This window comes from Tetrahymena thermophila (assembly GCF_000189635.1).
Source record: "Tetrahymena thermophila SB210 genomic scaffold scf_8254659, whole genome shotgun sequence".
Classification (NCBI taxonomy): Eukaryota; Ciliophora; class Oligohymenophorea; order Hymenostomatida; family Tetrahymenidae; genus Tetrahymena; species Tetrahymena thermophila.
Window position 1 is genome coordinate 460,992 of NW_002476426.1, and position 17,220 is coordinate 478,211.

Consider the following 17,220-nt stretch of genomic DNA (forward strand, 5'->3'; position numbering starts at 1 on the left):
TCTAATTTTGCTAAATAATAATAATCAAATTTAATTTGATTTTCACATTTTTTATAAAATAATGATGTTCCTAATAAAGAAAATCATATATGAGTATCGTGTAAATTAAGTAATAAGAAAATATGTATTTCGTTTTGAGGGTTAAATTTCTAAAAAATAGAAAATAAATTTAAAAACATTTTTTAATAAAAAATTATTTGTTTGAAAAATCTTTATCAAAAATCTATTGTCTACTTGAAATAGTTAATATCTTTAAATTACTAATATCAAAAAAAGTTCAAAAGTTAAATCTATTATAATTTAGTAATTATTTTATTAAATTTAGCTAATAAATGCTAATCGTTTACAAACTTCTAAGAAAAAGAAAGTTGAAAGTTATCTTAGTTAGAAACAATTTATGGATTTAAACAAAAAAAATTAGTTCTAAAAATAGAGGAATAAGTATTTAATTCACTCATGCTTAAAGATGTTATTTGCTTTAAAATAATTAATTGAGCAAGTAATCATGATATTTAAGAGAAGGAGTTTTCATTGTCATTTTATGGCTATTGATTTTTTTTTAATTGTTTCTCCTCTTTTTCATCAATTTTTTCAAGTGAACATTAGCTAGGTTATTTTGAGCTACTTTACTATTCTTAGGTGGTGATTGGTTCCTTTCTATCCTTAAATTTTTCTTTAATATCTTTAAAATGGGCTTTAATTTCTTTATCAGAATAAATTCTAATTAAAATTTTATCTCCTTTCTGTCCATTTTTGAAATTTAAATCTTCTATGAATACTTATTTCTATGATTAATCTTAATTTTCTAATAAAATTATAATTTTTAATTTTGTATTTTGAAAACTTTATTCTACATATTATATAAATTATTCAACTTCTTAATTAAATTCAAAGTAACCATCAAACATTAATTTCAAAAATATTCTATTTTCATATTATTATATAATTTATTGACCAGCTTTAAACATTTCATTTTTAGATCTATTTTTCTTAATCTCATCTATAATATTATCATCTAAATAGTTAAATTCCCTAATTTACTCTTTTTTATCAAGTAAGTATTTTTTTTTATCATGATGATTTTGATAATTTTTGTATGCTTCTTTTTAAAAAAAAGAAATGTGACTCGTCAAGAAATCAAAAACACTTTCAAATACATCATAAAATGTGAGTGAAATTCCCATGTTAGCTTTATGATATTTAAGTATTTTGTCATGATGTTTTTTTTCGTCTTCAAAGTTCTTAATTTGATTTAATTTCAAATCACAAATTTAAGGATCTTTTTGATTTTTGGGTGTGTATATTTATGTATGAATAAAAATATAGTAATATTCTTTATTTATTGGCTTGCCAAGTATTGCAAAATTAACTCTAAATTGTTTTTCTAGTCTAATTATATCAAAATTATATTTCCCTTTATCGCTTTTATCTTAATTTTTCACTATTTTGAAAATCCAATAAGGGTATTTTTTTTTAAATTCATTATCTTTTTTTCCCCATTCATCTTAAGAAATTCCCAAAATCATATATTTGATCACTTCAACCTATTCATCATTAAATGTTTTTTCTGCTTTATTTTCACTCAATTAATTGTTGCTTAGTTATTAATTTAATAAAATTATTTCTAATAATTGAACGCTTCTATCGTTCTTTGGGCAAATTTCATAGTTTTAATTTTTAAGTAGCTTTTTTATAATCTTTCGGAATGGAAGTTAGCCAAGATTATAACTAAGAGCAGCAACTTAGGTTAAGCAAATAATATCTTTAAAGTGATCTTTAGAGTTTCCATCAATAAATTTTGAAAAAAGTTCATTATTGCTATTTGTTTCTTCTATGAAAAGCATATACATCTTTGCTAAATGAGCAGCTCCAATAGATAAATCAAAGAAAGAGAAAGTGGCACCCATATATACTCCATATAAAAATTCATTATACTTAATATTTCTCAATCTTTGAAATTATTCAGTATCTATAATTTTCCATAAAATTGCTGGTAACAAAATATGATCATGAACAGGATCAAAAATAGTCCTAATTTATTTAGATTTATTATTTTCTTAAGCTGTAAAAATAGTTTCATTAACTTCATATGTTTCTTCAAAATTTTAATTAGCCATGTCTTTTACTTTAGGATTTGCTTTTTTTGATTTAATTTTATTGATTATTAAATTATTTATAAAACAAAGTTTTGTAAATCATATTTTATATCTGAAAATAAAATTTAGCAGTTAATAAAAATTAAATATTAAAATTTTTAAAAAAATATAATATTAATATTTATTTATATTATTTTTTTTACTTTTTAGAGATTAAGTCAGCTGTAAGTATTTATTTTTTTAAAAATGAATAATTTTTTCAGCATTTTACATTCATAAGAACTACAATAGCTCAAAGGTATAAATATTTACAATATCTATAGGAGTTCACTTATAATAAAATCCCTTGTATAATTAATTCTAATTTTCTATTTGCTGAATAATTTCAAATAGTTAGTATTATCAAAGAGTAAAAGTATAAATGGATTTGATTCAATTTGAATTAAATTTTACTATCAATCTTCATTTATTAATAAATATCCACCACTCCATGATTTAAAAAAATATTTAGGAAAAGCGGCTAATTATACATTTTTCAAAAATAAACTTAGTGTGATAACCTACTTGAAACTTATTTTCCAACTATATAAAATAAATAAATCTAAATTGTTTGATATTCAATATAATAAACCAAATAAGAAAAATAAAAAACGAACAATAATTAAAAAAAGACTTTTTAAAATTTTATTTTTCTCACTTTTTATTTATAAAAATATACAATATCTTCAACTAAATTTTAATAATTAATTTTATTATTTTTTGAATTATATTTACTAAAAAATACTAATAAATAAAAACTTCATAATTAAATACAAATACATTAAGTTTTCAATCAAAATTCTTATTCATTTTGTCTAATTCCAACATAATTGCTTATCAATAAGTCGTAATACCCATTTATTTTGAAGAAATAAGAAAGCTTTTCTTTATTTTTCAAAGCATAATGCGCAATAAGAAAAATCAAAGAGTCTAAAATAGCAATATCTATAATAATAGATATTACGCACGAAATTATGAAATCTAAGTTTTTATTTGTATCAATTAAATTTCCAGCAACAGACAATCCTATACCCTCTATAAGATAAAGAACAGAACATATTATATAGAAAGTCATTTTAAATTATCTTAGATCATAATTCATATTTATTTAGTCAACTTAAGATAAATATTTTTAATTAGGGTAAGAGTTTGTTACTTTCTAATATTTTTTATGATTGTAGATCCTAAAGATAAGTGAATGGAAGGCGCTACTTACTAATATGCAAATAATAACCCTTAAAGCTACATTCAACGTATCTAAAAAGCAGTTAATAAATAATATTCCTATTATTTAAATAAAGAGCTAGAGTATTTTCATCGAGGATGACACTTCTTAAGTGTTTTGTCCAAAAATGATAGAAAGCAAGGGGTGATAGGTTAAATGTCTCTTTTGTTCAGCTACAACTTTATCGCTTTAAATCCAGATAGAAGTATATGAGAATATTATGTAAAGACCTAAATATTTTCATTTTTTAATTTTATCATTAAAAATTATATGAAAATAAATCATTTTAATTTAAAATAAAAAATTTTAATTAATTACCTAATATTATTAATAACGCGTAAAGGCCGATGGGGTTTGGAAACCATTTACTTGGCTATACAACTTCAGGAGTATCTGGAATAACTATTCCATCTTTGTGGTTATTTAAAAATTCTTGTAAATTACTCCATCCATTTGCATTTAAGATATCTAATTGTGTAGGTTTTTACTACAAATTATATGGGATAGATTATACAGAAAATGTAGTTAAATGAGTGCATGAACAAACTATTTATGTTAGTGTCTCTGAAACAAATTAACAGCCATCTTCCTACCATTTGTTTGTATACTCTTATAAGTAAGTACATCTGTAATACTTTTGACCAGAATTTCCTGTTACAGTGTTATAGTTGTAGTTCTTAGGTAACTAAATTAGCATACCCTAATCAAATGAAGAAATATCTATAATAGCTCCCAATCCATCAATTAGGCTCAGAGAGCTAAACAATGAAGTCGAGAATTAGCCATAGCTGGTGTATTAGTTATAAATATTATATTTTTACTATATTGATACAAAGTACATCACAGTTGAGTTGTTCTACAAATAGGAAAGAGGAATTTAATAGGTTGCATTACTAAGTTAAGATTATATGGTAAAAACGTTTTTGGTAGAACCAGATATAGCTTAGTTATTCAAATAAATAACTTCAAATTTAGAAAATAATCCATCTTCATAGTAATTCTTTTGTCCTGCAAGATATTGAGTTGATAAAAATATGTTTTATTCGTACATTGAAATTAATTTATCTATATTTGCCTTATCTATTATTGAGAGAGCTGAAGTGCTAAACATACTTCTTAAAATATTTTGAATAGTATCTTATATTATTGGGAAAGAAGTAGCAGTAAGTTGTATCTAAGTAGTACCTTATTATAGAATGTAAAAGAAAACACTAATCAGAATTCTTAAATCTTCAAGGGATAAAATCCCTTTGGCAATGCTTAAATTGTGGATTATACTTAATTTAAGTAAATTTGATTGCATATTAGTACTTTGTGATGTTATTAAACTTGAAGAAGTAACAGAGCTAATCAAATTTTTAATACTACCAAATTCTGTACCAAGATACTCACAATTATCTCCACTGTAATCCTTATTACATATGCATTTTCTAATATAAGACTTGCTTTCAGCACAAGTTCCTTAGTTGCTACAAAAGAACGATTGATTGCATGTACTCTAGTAATTGCCATTCAAAGAATCATAGACATCAAAAAAGCTTTGGAACGCAATTTAGTTCTTTTTATTTATTAAAATATTAATTTGTAAGTAATAAAAAAGTTTTAAATTAATTTGTAAATTTTTGTTAAAAAGAATTTAATTGCTCTATTTTAAATTTACTTTTATTTATTTTATTATTCATTAAAATTTCTAAATAAAAATATAAAATAATTTATTTACCTTTTGAGTTGTTTTGAAGTCAGATAAGTAAGATTAATAAAACAGATTAGTTAAGTAATTAATATCATCTAATGAGCTAAATAAGAATTTAGCAGAAGTGACTGTTGAATTTATTTATTAAATAGCTTTTTGTTTTGATATTGTACCTTATGTTGTTATTTATGTTGAGGATTACACAGAAACCTGAGAGCTTGCTGTGTAAGCAATAACTTAAGGAATGTAAGTTTAAATTTCTAACTGATTTTGTAATAAATATGTGTACTGTATAGGCTATGAGGTACTTAGCTGCTAAGCTACTAAGATGCTTACTAAATTAGTCTAAGAATTTATTAAAACGATGTCAAACATAATATTTTATCCACTATCGCTTGTAGAGAATCCGCTGATAGTAAATTGGTAAGCTTGAATAGTTGTATCTAGCTTATATTACTACTGTATTTTCTAAACGCTTAATGTGCCTTAATTAATTTAAAATTAATTTTAATTTTTAATAAATAAATAAAAAAATTACCTTTTTAGATTTAAGATGAAGTTTTAAATTGTAGTTATTTATCGCAAACATCAGATGAACCTGTTAGTGTTCCGTGAAGAGATAATTAATATTGAGTTCCAGCTTATAAAGTATTTGGAGGTAAAATCAAAACCTTTTAGGTATTAAAAACACCACTAGGAATTCCTTATTAGTTTACTGTAAGGATTTATTAACCTTATGGTTGAGAAGAGAGAGTCCACACCATAGTAGATATAGGTTAAGTAGTTGCCAAATATCCTTAAAAAGAAAGAGGTTTTGTGGGATCTAATACTGAAGATGATTGGAGATTATTTATTTAACAAAAAATATTATTTGATTTAATACAAGTATTACTGCTAGTGCTACCTATAAAACCATTTGGGCAGGATGCTAAACATTGATTTCCATATAGATATAATGGAGCAGCGCAGCTTGTGCAATTTTGGGTACATTAAATGCACTAGTTTAAAATGTTAGATTAATTTTATTGGTCCTATGCAGAGCTAGGAATGTACCCAGTAGGACATACTTTAAAGCACCTTGTTACTACTTACCCATTTGCATAGTAATTTGTGAAAAAATAATTTGAATCACATAAGCTGCAATTTGAGCTTGTTTAATTACAGCTTAAGCATCCTTAGTCACATGGAGAACAGTTCTTTACATTTTTGTAAATAAAAAAACTTATTTTAAAAATATCAAAAATGATTTAATTACATTATTCTTATCTAAGAAGTATGACCCAATACATTGATTAGGATCAACACAAACTCCTTCTTTCACCACTTTAGATGGGTCTTAACATGATAGGCAATCAAATTAATAAGGTCCATTACAAGTAGAGCATGAAGTATCACAATTTTAGCACATCTAAGTAATCTAATTTCCAAACATGCCTATTGGACATTTAGTTGTACAACCAGAATTTATAAGATAAGTGCCACTTTAACATTGTTGGCAGGTAGTTGAGTTGGTACATTATTAACAATACTAAGAGCAAGGGCTACAATCACTAGCATTTGAATAATATCCTAAATTGCACTAAGTGCATGTATCAATTTTACCAGAACATATCAAGCATTTTTAAGCACATTAAATGCAAGAGGGTGATTGCTTAATATCTCCTAAATATCCGCTTGGACATGTTTTATAGCAAGCCTGCTGATAGAAAAAATAACCTTAAGTAGAATCACACTGATTACAATTTTGCAAACTGGTACAATCTATACAACCTGTCATGCAAGCTTTTTAAAAATTAAAATTAATTTAGTAAAAATATTTTTCATAATTTTTTTTTACGTTAGCAAGAATGATTATACAAGTAATATCCCTTGTTGCAAGAGTTACATTAATTATTTTTAGGATTAAAACAAGTGGCACATTTAGAGTCACATGCTAATTAATATTTTCATATAAATATTTAATTTTTGTGAAGTCAATTATGTTAATTTTACGTTTGCAAGTGTTTGTTAAATCATCTCCATAAAATCCATCAGGACAGCTCTTTGTTGCAACACATTATTTAGATTAGGTTAAGTAATAACCAGGATTACAAGCAGAACAAGATGATGGAGTAGAGTCTTTACACTAAGAGCAAGTGCTGTAACATTCTTTATATAAAAAATAATTAAAATCCTTTCAAAAAAAGAAAATGATAAATAATTTACATGAACAAACTTAAATGTTATTCTAGGTAGTAGGAAAATAGCCTGGATCACATGTTAAAACGCATTTTGATGGAGACTAAAAGTAATATTAAAGGCTAGTATCACAAAGTTAGCAATTCGTAGGTGTATTTTTACATTATAGACAACCTGTTGCGCAAGGCATGCATATTCCTGAACTACTATCTGGAATCATAAATTTGGCTAAACAATCTTACTAAGAGATACATTATTTGTTATATGCAAACAGTCCCAATTTGCAAGCAGTACAAGACATAGAATCATCTTTACATAAATAGCAACTTTAATCGCATTCTTTATTATATAAAAATACATTTTTTATAATGAAATTTCATTAAATTGCTTTCAAACTCAAGTATTTTATTTATCAAATGAATATAATTTACTTTAGCAGCTTAACAAGTTTGCCTGATCTTTATAATCAAAGTATCCATCACCGCAATACTAACTTGCCTAAATGCAAATATTATTTTTTAACTTTTAACCTGATTTACAGCTAGTACAATTTGTTGATGTTCCAGAGCAAGAATAGCAAGAGGCATCACAAACTTAAAAATGAAAAAATAATAATTTAGATAGATTTAAGATAAAAAATAAATAAATTTACTTTAGCATTTTAGACTATTTCTATCTCCATAGTATCCCAAGCCACAACTATTTTAGTCAACACAGGTCTATGGGCTTGTTGTTGTTTTAAGGTAAAATCCACTATAGCATGAAGTACAATTGTCTGTTGTTTATGAGCAAGTCAAGCAGGGTTAAGTGCAAGATTAGCATACATATGGTTAATTTGCTCCTCCTTATTGAATATAGCCATCTAAGCATGATTAAGTGCAGTAACCAGAAGCTGCGTTTGCTATAGTTTTCTATAAATAAAATTAAATTCCTTGATATACAGTACACTAAGTGCAATCTAATAAACTTGCTGAGTTACAAGCAGAGCAATATGGATGGCATTCACTGCAAATATTTCCAGCAGGGTTGTTAAAATAACCAATTATATGATTTTGATCCAATTAATCTGGTTAAGCCATAGCTGTGCAGTTAGTTGTGCAGGTTAAGTAATTTTAATTAGCAACAACTGGTCCCCTGAAATATTTAGCTGCACAACTTGTGCAACCACTGTTTGTTTAACATGTAGCACATTATTATGGACACTCTATTTTTTTATTGTTTGTTTATAAGCATTATGTAACATGATTTATTTAAGTAAAAGTGAATTATTTTTACATTAGCATTAAATTGGTGTGACATTTACGTTTAAGTAGTATCCCATGCTGCAACTAAGAACACAAGAAAAAATATTTAAGTTCGTGCTATCAAATATTTAAATGGTAGCCCCATTTTAGCATGCTGTGGTACAATCGTTCATAGTCCCTGCCACACATTCCTTGCAAGTTGTATAGCATTTATCACATGTATTCGTAGTTTTGTTTTGGAAATATCCAGAAGAACATTATTATACGCACTATTACAAATTTGAATCTAAAAATGAGCCTGAAGAACAAGATGTGCACTGTTTGCCATTCGGAGTTGTCAAAGTCTTAGAGTAAGATTAGCATCCTAAGCAGTTCGGATCACATTCTTTATTTTTCAGATAAAACAACATTAAAAATTTTATTTCGAGTTATTTATTAATATATTTATTTAAGTATCAATTCAATAATTTACTTAAACATTAAATGTTAAGATCTGTGGGCTTAGGCAATTAAACAAAATAATATCCTAGTTTGCATGAGTCAGAGTAATAGGTTGAAGAATCACCTGAATTTAAGAAAGTATGTAAATTATCAGCTGCTGTACACTGCTAATAAGTATTTCCATTGCATAAAGTACAACCTGTTGGACAAGCTAAATAATTAAATAGAATAGAAATTGAATGGATATATTTATTTAAAATTTAATTTATTACGGGAACATTATTTGAGAGCAGCATTAACGTAAAACCCTATATTACTAATAATATCTATTTGATAAAAAATCTTTCAATACAAGAATTAATACAAAAAAATAGTATGAACTTGAAATTGGAGTGCTTTAAATATTTCCATTAGAGTCCAAAGAAGCGTAGTTAATACAATCATTAGAGCATAATGTAATGGGGTTATTATTTTTATCAAATGCATTAAGTTAATTATAGGTACTGGCACATTATAAGCAATTATCAGCAGAGTTTTAGCAAGTAGCACATATCTAACTTGAGCATGCCTAGCATTAATATGTAGCAGCATTACCAAAGTAACCTGCTCTACATTATGTAACACAAGATTAGATAGAGTTTTAAAAATCTTAAAATATTTAAGAGGCTACACCGTTTTGATTTACAATTCTATCCTTACAAACACTGCATGTATATTGATTTTGGGAATTAAGACTGCAAGCAAGGCAATTATTATCACATTCTATTAATATTTTTATATTTTTCAAATTTATTTAACTTTTAAATCAAAATAATTTTTTTACTCACACATTAATTTATAGGTACAACTTGGAGATATTACCCATAATCGCAATTCTACACACATTATCCATTAATACCTAAGTTTTTAGTGCCGCATTATGTACACCCATTTGTATTGCATGTTAAACAATCACTATCATAATTAGAGCATGAAACACATTATTATAGATTAGAAAGAGCATAATTAGAGTTGCATTAAGTACACTATTGTGCATTAGTACATGCAGAACAATTATTTCCACATTCTTTTTAATTTAAAATTGTAAAATAGAAATAAATAAGATGTTTAATAAAATAAAAACGGCTTTTTATTTTTTATCGAATGATTAATTTTTTCAAAAAAATTTTATTGAGTTTTTGATTTTATAATAGAATAAATTTTAACATTTAAAAGTAAGGAAAAGTAAAAAGAATAAATAATGATGAAGAGAGTAATTTTTTTTAGATTCGTTTTTATTTGCCTAATTTTTATTATTATATTGCTTAAAAATGGATTAATAACATTTACATGTGCATTAAGTCTAATATTGTGATATTTATTTTGCATATTATCCTGATTAGCAAGTAATGCAATTAGCTGGAGCAAACTAACATTATAAGCAATTTACTGTGTCTGAACATGGGATCATATTTAATATTGCGTTTTAGCAAAATAGAGAAGCTTAGTTTAAATTTAAATAATTGCCACCACAAGAACCAGAGCAAAAAGAATTAGTATTTTAATTTTCCAGTACATAACTACCCGCATCTTTACAAAAGACACAATATCTGGCAAAAGGATAATTTTTATTGCCACTATTAGATATAGGAGTATTTAAATCCATCAAAGTATATAAGCAATCATCTTAAGAATTTCTATAGAATAAACCACCTTTAGATACAAATACGTTATAAATCAAAATATTAGTTTAAGCTTTGCCGAAATACAGATAATAATTGTTATTTGTTATATCAATTGGTGATGATAGAGGAACCCATTAAAAATCATAATAATGAGAATCATCTAATTGATTTCTAACAGTTGTTAAATAGTATTTAACCATCAAAACAGTATTTCCAAGAGCTTTATAGAGAAATATAAATAAATTGTAAGACTAGTTTTTAGTTAATTACTCCGGATTATTTAAATTTGCAAATTTATAGGTAAAGCCATTGAAAGTTATTCTTAAATTGTTATTTAAAACATCTACAACTATTCTATTACTGTTTAAGGGATTTGTCTATATTTTTAATTATTTTAACTTTTATTAATATTTATTTTAAAATATTTTTAGGATCTTACTGGAATTATTTATAAGAGTATTTATGATAAAGGCCAATCCACAGAAGTTGTAAATGAAAACGAAATAAATGTAAATCCATCTATTATAAAGCTGTTAACATTTTAACTCGACTTGTAATTTGTAAAATTATATGAGTTAGGATACTATATCGACATTCCTAGCTGGCTATTGATCTGTTTATTTATTTATTTAATTAATTATATATATTTAATTATTAATTTCGTAAATAAAAAAAAATATTTAAATTCTATTACAGAAAGGTATTCTCTATAAATTTATGTAAACTTTCCTATCATTAAAAGTTTATTTATTGAGTTTATATCTTCATAATATGAATTAACATAAACTCTAGGAATGCTCACAGCTCCAAACCAATTAGCGAAGGCTGGTCTCAAAACTCCTCCTAAAAATATTGTAAAACTAGAACCTAAATTGTTATTGGCAGTAGTTCCTGTTGATACTGCTTAAAAAGCCTAGGCTTGGATAGAAGGAGAATAAATGTAACAAGAAGTTCTGAAACTTTATAAATTAATTCCATGATATATAAAAAACCAATTTGAACCGTCAACAACCTATTTAGAAAAGTAAATATAAAATTTTTATGTTAATCTCAACCTCAATTTAATTTTTTAAACTAATCAACTAATAAACTAACAAAGCCAATAAAATATATACGGGAAGATTGCCTTGAAAGCATTGAGAACCTGATGCTAAGAAAGTCTCAAATGTAACTTGCAGACCATTTGTCATATTTTAAGCACTGAATAGGAGTCTTACGTTTCTTGAGTCAGAATAGTCAATATTTCCGTTTCTAAATATAATAAGATCATTTTATATATGTTTAATTAGATACTCTTAAGTAATTAAATTATCAAAATAAAATTATTTTTTAGTTGATCTTTCTATTTTGCTGAAAAAGAAAGTATTACAAGCTTGAACTAACTAAATAAAGAGGAATTTTTCTCCCTTGATACATGGTTGTTTGAGTTATTCTAACCCACATTGAAATAGAAATACTCTAGTATGCAGCTTAAAAGTTATTTATTTAATACTAAGTAAACTACATAGGTGCTGTAGTGTTTTGAAAAGTCATAATTTAAGTAGGATCAGGAGCAAGCTCAGTGTAGTTGGTCGAGAATAATGAACTAAAGTCTTTTTTATATTAATTATTTATTTCAACATACTAAAACTTTTTAGCAATGAATAATTAAATTTGAATACCTTCGCATTTAGCTAAAAATATAAAATAGAAAACAAATATGGAAATCTGTTTAATCATTTGTTTTTTAAGCACTATCTATCAATTTAGCTGAAGCTCTTAGAAAATATGCTAAGCTATATTTTTCTATAAAATGTAATGTTTTTGTTTACTAGTTAAAAATATCAATTAAGTTTTATTTAATTTTTGATTCTTTTAAAATATTCACTCAAAATATTGTTAATAATAAATAACTCAAAGTTTGATATTGTTATTAAGTAAATAAATAAACAAATAATAGATTTTGATACTAAATATTTAAAATTTTTGTGAATTAGAATTTACAAATTTTATTTAAAATCAATTTTAGTTTGTATTATTTCTTTAATATTAAACCTATATTTTTATAAAATATTTCTAAATTATTGCAATAATAGCAATACTGTATTCTTTAAAATATTTTTTTTTAACAAATATGTTTTTTCAATTGCTTTTTATAATTTATACTTTAATAAACCGTAGATCCTCATTTTTTTAGGGTTAATATATTACAAGCCTTTATTTTAGAAATCATTGATTAAGAAAATATTTTTAATTTATATTCATTCATGAAATTTAACTTTAATAAAATGAAATTTTACAGCATCAAATCAAAAAAATAATTTTTCCTAAAATATGTTTTTGATTACAAAAAATAATCTCATATTTAATCAAAAATCATAAGATTGATCTAGAAATTATAATATAAATTTTCTACATAATTAAATTAATTAATTTTTTTTTGATATAAAATTAGATTTAGTTATTTTATTGAATTGTTAAAGAAAGTGTTTATCAAACTATATTATTATTTTATAATATTTTTTGAAAATTATTTTATAATTCACATTAAGTAATTAAGCTATGTTAGAAATAGTTTGAGGGGATAAATTTTTAAGCACGCTAAATAAAATTAAATCTAATTAATGGAGCTATTTTATTTAGAACATTATAGTTGAAATTCTTTTTTGTTCAAAGGTGGTGTCTATTCCAACTAACTATATAAAAATAACTAAGTCCTAATAATAAATTTGAGAAAAGCATAAGTAGACAAATAGAAGAGTATGCTATTGTTCTTCTAAAACCTATCAAAATTAAATACTTTTGCTTGTTATCAGTATTTAGGACGAATAAGAGTCTATCCATGCATAAATTAGTTCGAAAATAAGTGTAATATCATAAATTAGAACAAACAGAGAAAAGAAAAAATTCTTTAACACATTTTTAAAGGTAAACCAAATTAAATTTAGATTTTACTGTGTCTTCTTATTCTAAGGTTTTCCTCTGATTTAAAACAACCTAATATGCTTAAATTTGAAGGAGTACCTGAAGTATTATCAACTATCCTTTTTATTTAACCATTTTCATGCGAGTTTATCAATTTAAAAATATTCACTATGAATTTTTATATTGTACTAGCTTAAAATATCTTTTTTTTTCCTGATTCTCTACCAATAAGCAATTTTTGATCGCTAAGATGCTTAGATTTTTTATATAAAAAAAACTCTTTTTTATTCTCATTTCAATCATTTATCCTTGATATTGGATACAAAATACCCAATTTTGATTGAATTATTATGCAATATCAAAATTTTATTAGAAACTTGTTATTTAAAATTGACTCATCACTTGATTAACAATTAATAAATTCAATAAAAAATTAAAATCGTATCATAAAAAATACAACAAAATATCTTTAAAAAAAGCAAAACTAAATAGGAAGATGACTTACCACTTTACAAACGAATTCCACGAACTTGATAAGAACTTATATCAAGAATACTTAAGCAAATTTTACAATAAGTTCCATAGACATATTGCCTACGGAACTGCAGGTTTCAGAGACGACGCCTAATACCTTGAGCACGTAAACTAAGCTTCATAAATAAATATCTAAAGAAGCAATCTTTATGGCTTCATAAAAACTCTTTCCAAGATAAAATTTTGAAAGTTCTTTTAATAATATAGGTTTGCTTAAGAATTGGTGTTTTCATGGGTCTCTTTGCTAAAGTTGACAACCACAAGGTTCTTGGTAATTAAGACTTTTAAAATTATTTTGTTTTTTACATAAACAAAGCTGAGTTTTAGAAGCTTGCAAATTTATAAATGGACTAAATACAAAGCTTTAACAAGGACAAACAATCTAACAAAAAGAATTAACATTTTCATTTATAAAATTCATATAAGCTAACTTATTTTATTTTAATAAGGTATCTAAGTTACTGCTAGTCACAACCCTATTAGAGACAATGGTATTAAAGTTTCTGACTTTGATGGTAGTATGATTAGAACTGAATTGGAAAAGTAACTCGAAGTTTTCGTTCTTGATCCTAATCTTGACAATGCAGTCGCTGAATTAGTAAAGGTTTTGACTGGAATCAAGGGATTTGATAACAAAAACTAAGGTATGGTCTTTGTCGGCTAAGATACTCGTCCCAGCTGCCCTAAATTAGTACACTTGATTGAGTAATTAATAAATTTGATATCTTGATTGATCTGCTCGATAAATATCGTTGCATAGAGTTAATTGCTTAAATATTTATTCATATTTTATATCTAAAGATAAGGTTTAAAGTCAGTTGGTACTCTTGTTAGAAAAACTGGTGAAGTAACTACCCCTATGTTGCACCACAATGTCTGGTTCTTCAATCTCTTCCCTCACAATTTAACTAGATCTTCATGGACTGAATAATTCACTGCTAGTTATTTCAACACCTACTGGACATTCTTTGATGAATTCATGACTGAATTAGGATTCTAAAAGAAAAACGACGAACATATTCTTTTGGATCTTTCCAATGGTGTTGGTGGTGTTCGTATCGGTCCTTTCAGAGAAGCCCTTCAAAAATACTATAATTTAGATATCATTAACGATACTGAACATCGTTTATTGAACGAATAATGTGGTGCTGAATTCGTACACAAATCTCAAGACTACCCAATTCACTCCATTGAAAAAATTAAATCTTACCCTGATATCTCTAAGGTTAGAGTTGTCAGCTATGATGGTGACTCTGATAGAATCGTCTATTTGTAAATAATATTTTTTAAAAACAGTTTATTAGAAATTTCAAAGGATTAAGGTTGATAAAAGATAGAAGTAGAAAAATAATCAATCAAATTTAATCATAATTGAATTGAAGAATATATTGAAGCATTATATTAACAAAAATTTTAAAAATATTAAATAGCTTACCTAGATCTGATTTCAAGCAAATTGATTTGTTGGACGGAGATAAAATGATTTCTCTTTTTGCTTTATACTTCAAGAAAGCTTTAGAAAAGCTCTAAACCAAGGTTGAAGCAGTCAACAAAACTGGAATCTTAAATGTCGATTTGAAGCCTAGTGAATGGGTTATTGGTATGGTTTAAACTCCTTATGCCAACGGTTCCTCTACCATCTATTTAAGAGATTAACTCAAGTTAACAACTTTCTTCTCACCTAATGGTGTTAAGAATCTCCATCCTAATGCTCACAAGTATGATATTGGTATCTACTGCGAATCCAATGGTCACGGTACTTTCTTAGTCAAGGAAAAGAAGACTGCTGAACTTGAAAAGTTCTACCATTTAAGAATTGAAGACTTCAAGGGTACACCTGAAAACTTACAAGTCTTGAAAGAATTCCTTCATGAAGTTAAATAATTATACAGATTCATCAGAGTTTAAAACTAGGTAAAAATTCAATTAAATAAAAAATACCTTTTTAATTATTATCATTTTTAATTAGTGTGTTGGTGATTCTATTACTAATATGTTATGTATTGAAGCTGCCTTGGCTACCTTGAACATGACCGGACAAGATTACTTAAATTTATACACTGACTTAAAATGTAAAAACAGCAAAGTTACCATCAGAGATAAGAGCAAACTTAAAATGTCTTATGCTGAAGATAACGTTTAAGAACCCAAAGAAATATAAGAAAAGATTAATGCTATAGTTGCCAAGCATCCTGGCTCTAGAGCTTTCATCAGACCCTCTGGTACTGAAGATATTGTTCGTATTTATGCTGAATCTGCTGACTCTGCTCAAGTTGATGCTGTTACTAACGAAATTAAAGATATGATTCTTGCTGATAAGACTATCAATTGATAAAAATAATAAATAATCAATTTATTTCTTAGTAATGATATTAGTCATGCATGTTTAATGTTGATTATAGTATTCTAATACTTTTTTTATTAATTTTAACTAATTAATTATTACATTACATTTCTTTGTTATTTTAAAGCTACGTAACATTTAGCTATTTTAAATAAAGTAATAAAAATCATTGAATATTTTAAAAACTCTTTGATTTTAACTTTATGATCTAAATAAATAAAAACCTTTAAAAAATAATTTCCATAATAGCTTAGCAAAAATTATAAATAAAAAATTCTTGAAATAGTTTATCAAGATAAAAAAAAGTATATTTATCCACAAAATTAAAATAATATTATTTAGCTATTAAACAAAAATCGTATTATATAATAGAATCTATGTAAAAAAAATTTTATTCAATATAATTCCCGTTTTTGATGAAGGTTTATTTGAAAATAAAAATTAGTTGTTTAAAAAAATATTTATTGTAGGATTAAAAAAATATTTCAAAAGGTTTAATGGATATTTCAAAACCACAAACAAGTAAAGTAATTAGAATAATCATTCTTATAGAATTAATTATGATATGAAAAAATATTAATAGAGTATATTAAAAATTACATCCAATAGAATAAAACAAAGAATAAATTATGTCACTTACTTTTAAGATCATAAAATCTGCTTGATAGCTAATACTTTTTAATATGTTAAACTAAATAACAAATAAGAATCTAAAAATTTTGAAGTTTTAAAGGTGGAGTCTCTGTGTATTTTTTAATTTGAGTAATAAGGTTGCGATAAGGAATTTAATTTATAAAAGTATTTGTTTACCCGTCGCTACAAAAAATCCAATAAATTTTATGGAAAATAATTAGTCAC

The 17,220-nt window shown here is 25.2% G+C and overlaps 3 protein-coding genes across 3 annotated transcripts; 1 reads left to right on the forward strand and 2 right to left on the reverse strand. All coding sequences in view use genetic code 6, as the record gives it.

Moving 5' to 3' along the window:
* Positions 1-503: 503 nt before the first annotated feature.
* On the reverse strand, positions 504-2,153 carry TTHERM_00046840 (transmembrane protein, putative; the record flags this gene model as incomplete). The annotated part of the gene is made up of 1 exon (XM_001014679.2): positions 504-2,153. Exon 1 carries the CDS (start codon positions 2,115-2,117, stop codon positions 504-506), a length of 1,614 nt encoding a protein of 537 aa, XP_001014679.1. The 5' UTR covers positions 2,118-2,153.
* A 775-nt stretch (positions 2,154-2,928) lies between these two features.
* TTHERM_00046850 (latrophilin/CL-like GPS domain protein) lies at positions 2,929-12,299 on the reverse strand (the record flags this gene model as incomplete). Its single annotated transcript, XM_001014680.2, has 21 exons — positions 2,929-3,590; positions 3,679-4,918; positions 5,081-5,538; positions 5,592-6,249; positions 6,309-6,835; positions 6,891-6,986; positions 7,046-7,201; positions 7,259-7,570; positions 7,663-7,824; positions 7,884-8,435; positions 8,507-8,860; positions 8,948-9,127; positions 9,189-9,242; positions 9,298-9,678; positions 9,740-9,982; positions 10,246-10,957; positions 11,020-11,193; positions 11,275-11,592; positions 11,696-11,831; positions 11,950-12,172; positions 12,242-12,299. The coding sequence occupies 21 exons, from the start codon at positions 12,297-12,299 to the stop codon at positions 2,929-2,931; spliced, it is 7,656 nt and encodes a 2,551-aa protein (XP_001014680.2).
* A 1,681-nt stretch (positions 12,300-13,980) lies between these two features.
* TTHERM_00046870 (phosphoacetylglucosamine mutase) lies at positions 13,981-16,350 on the forward strand (the record flags this gene model as incomplete). The annotated part of the gene is made up of 6 exons (XM_001014682.2): positions 13,981-14,124; positions 14,226-14,289; positions 14,468-14,723; positions 14,820-15,290; positions 15,449-15,932; positions 15,988-16,350. The coding sequence occupies 6 exons, from the start codon at positions 13,981-13,983 to the stop codon at positions 16,348-16,350; spliced, it is 1,782 nt and encodes a 593-aa protein (XP_001014682.2).
* Positions 16,351-17,220: the final 870 nt, after the last annotated feature.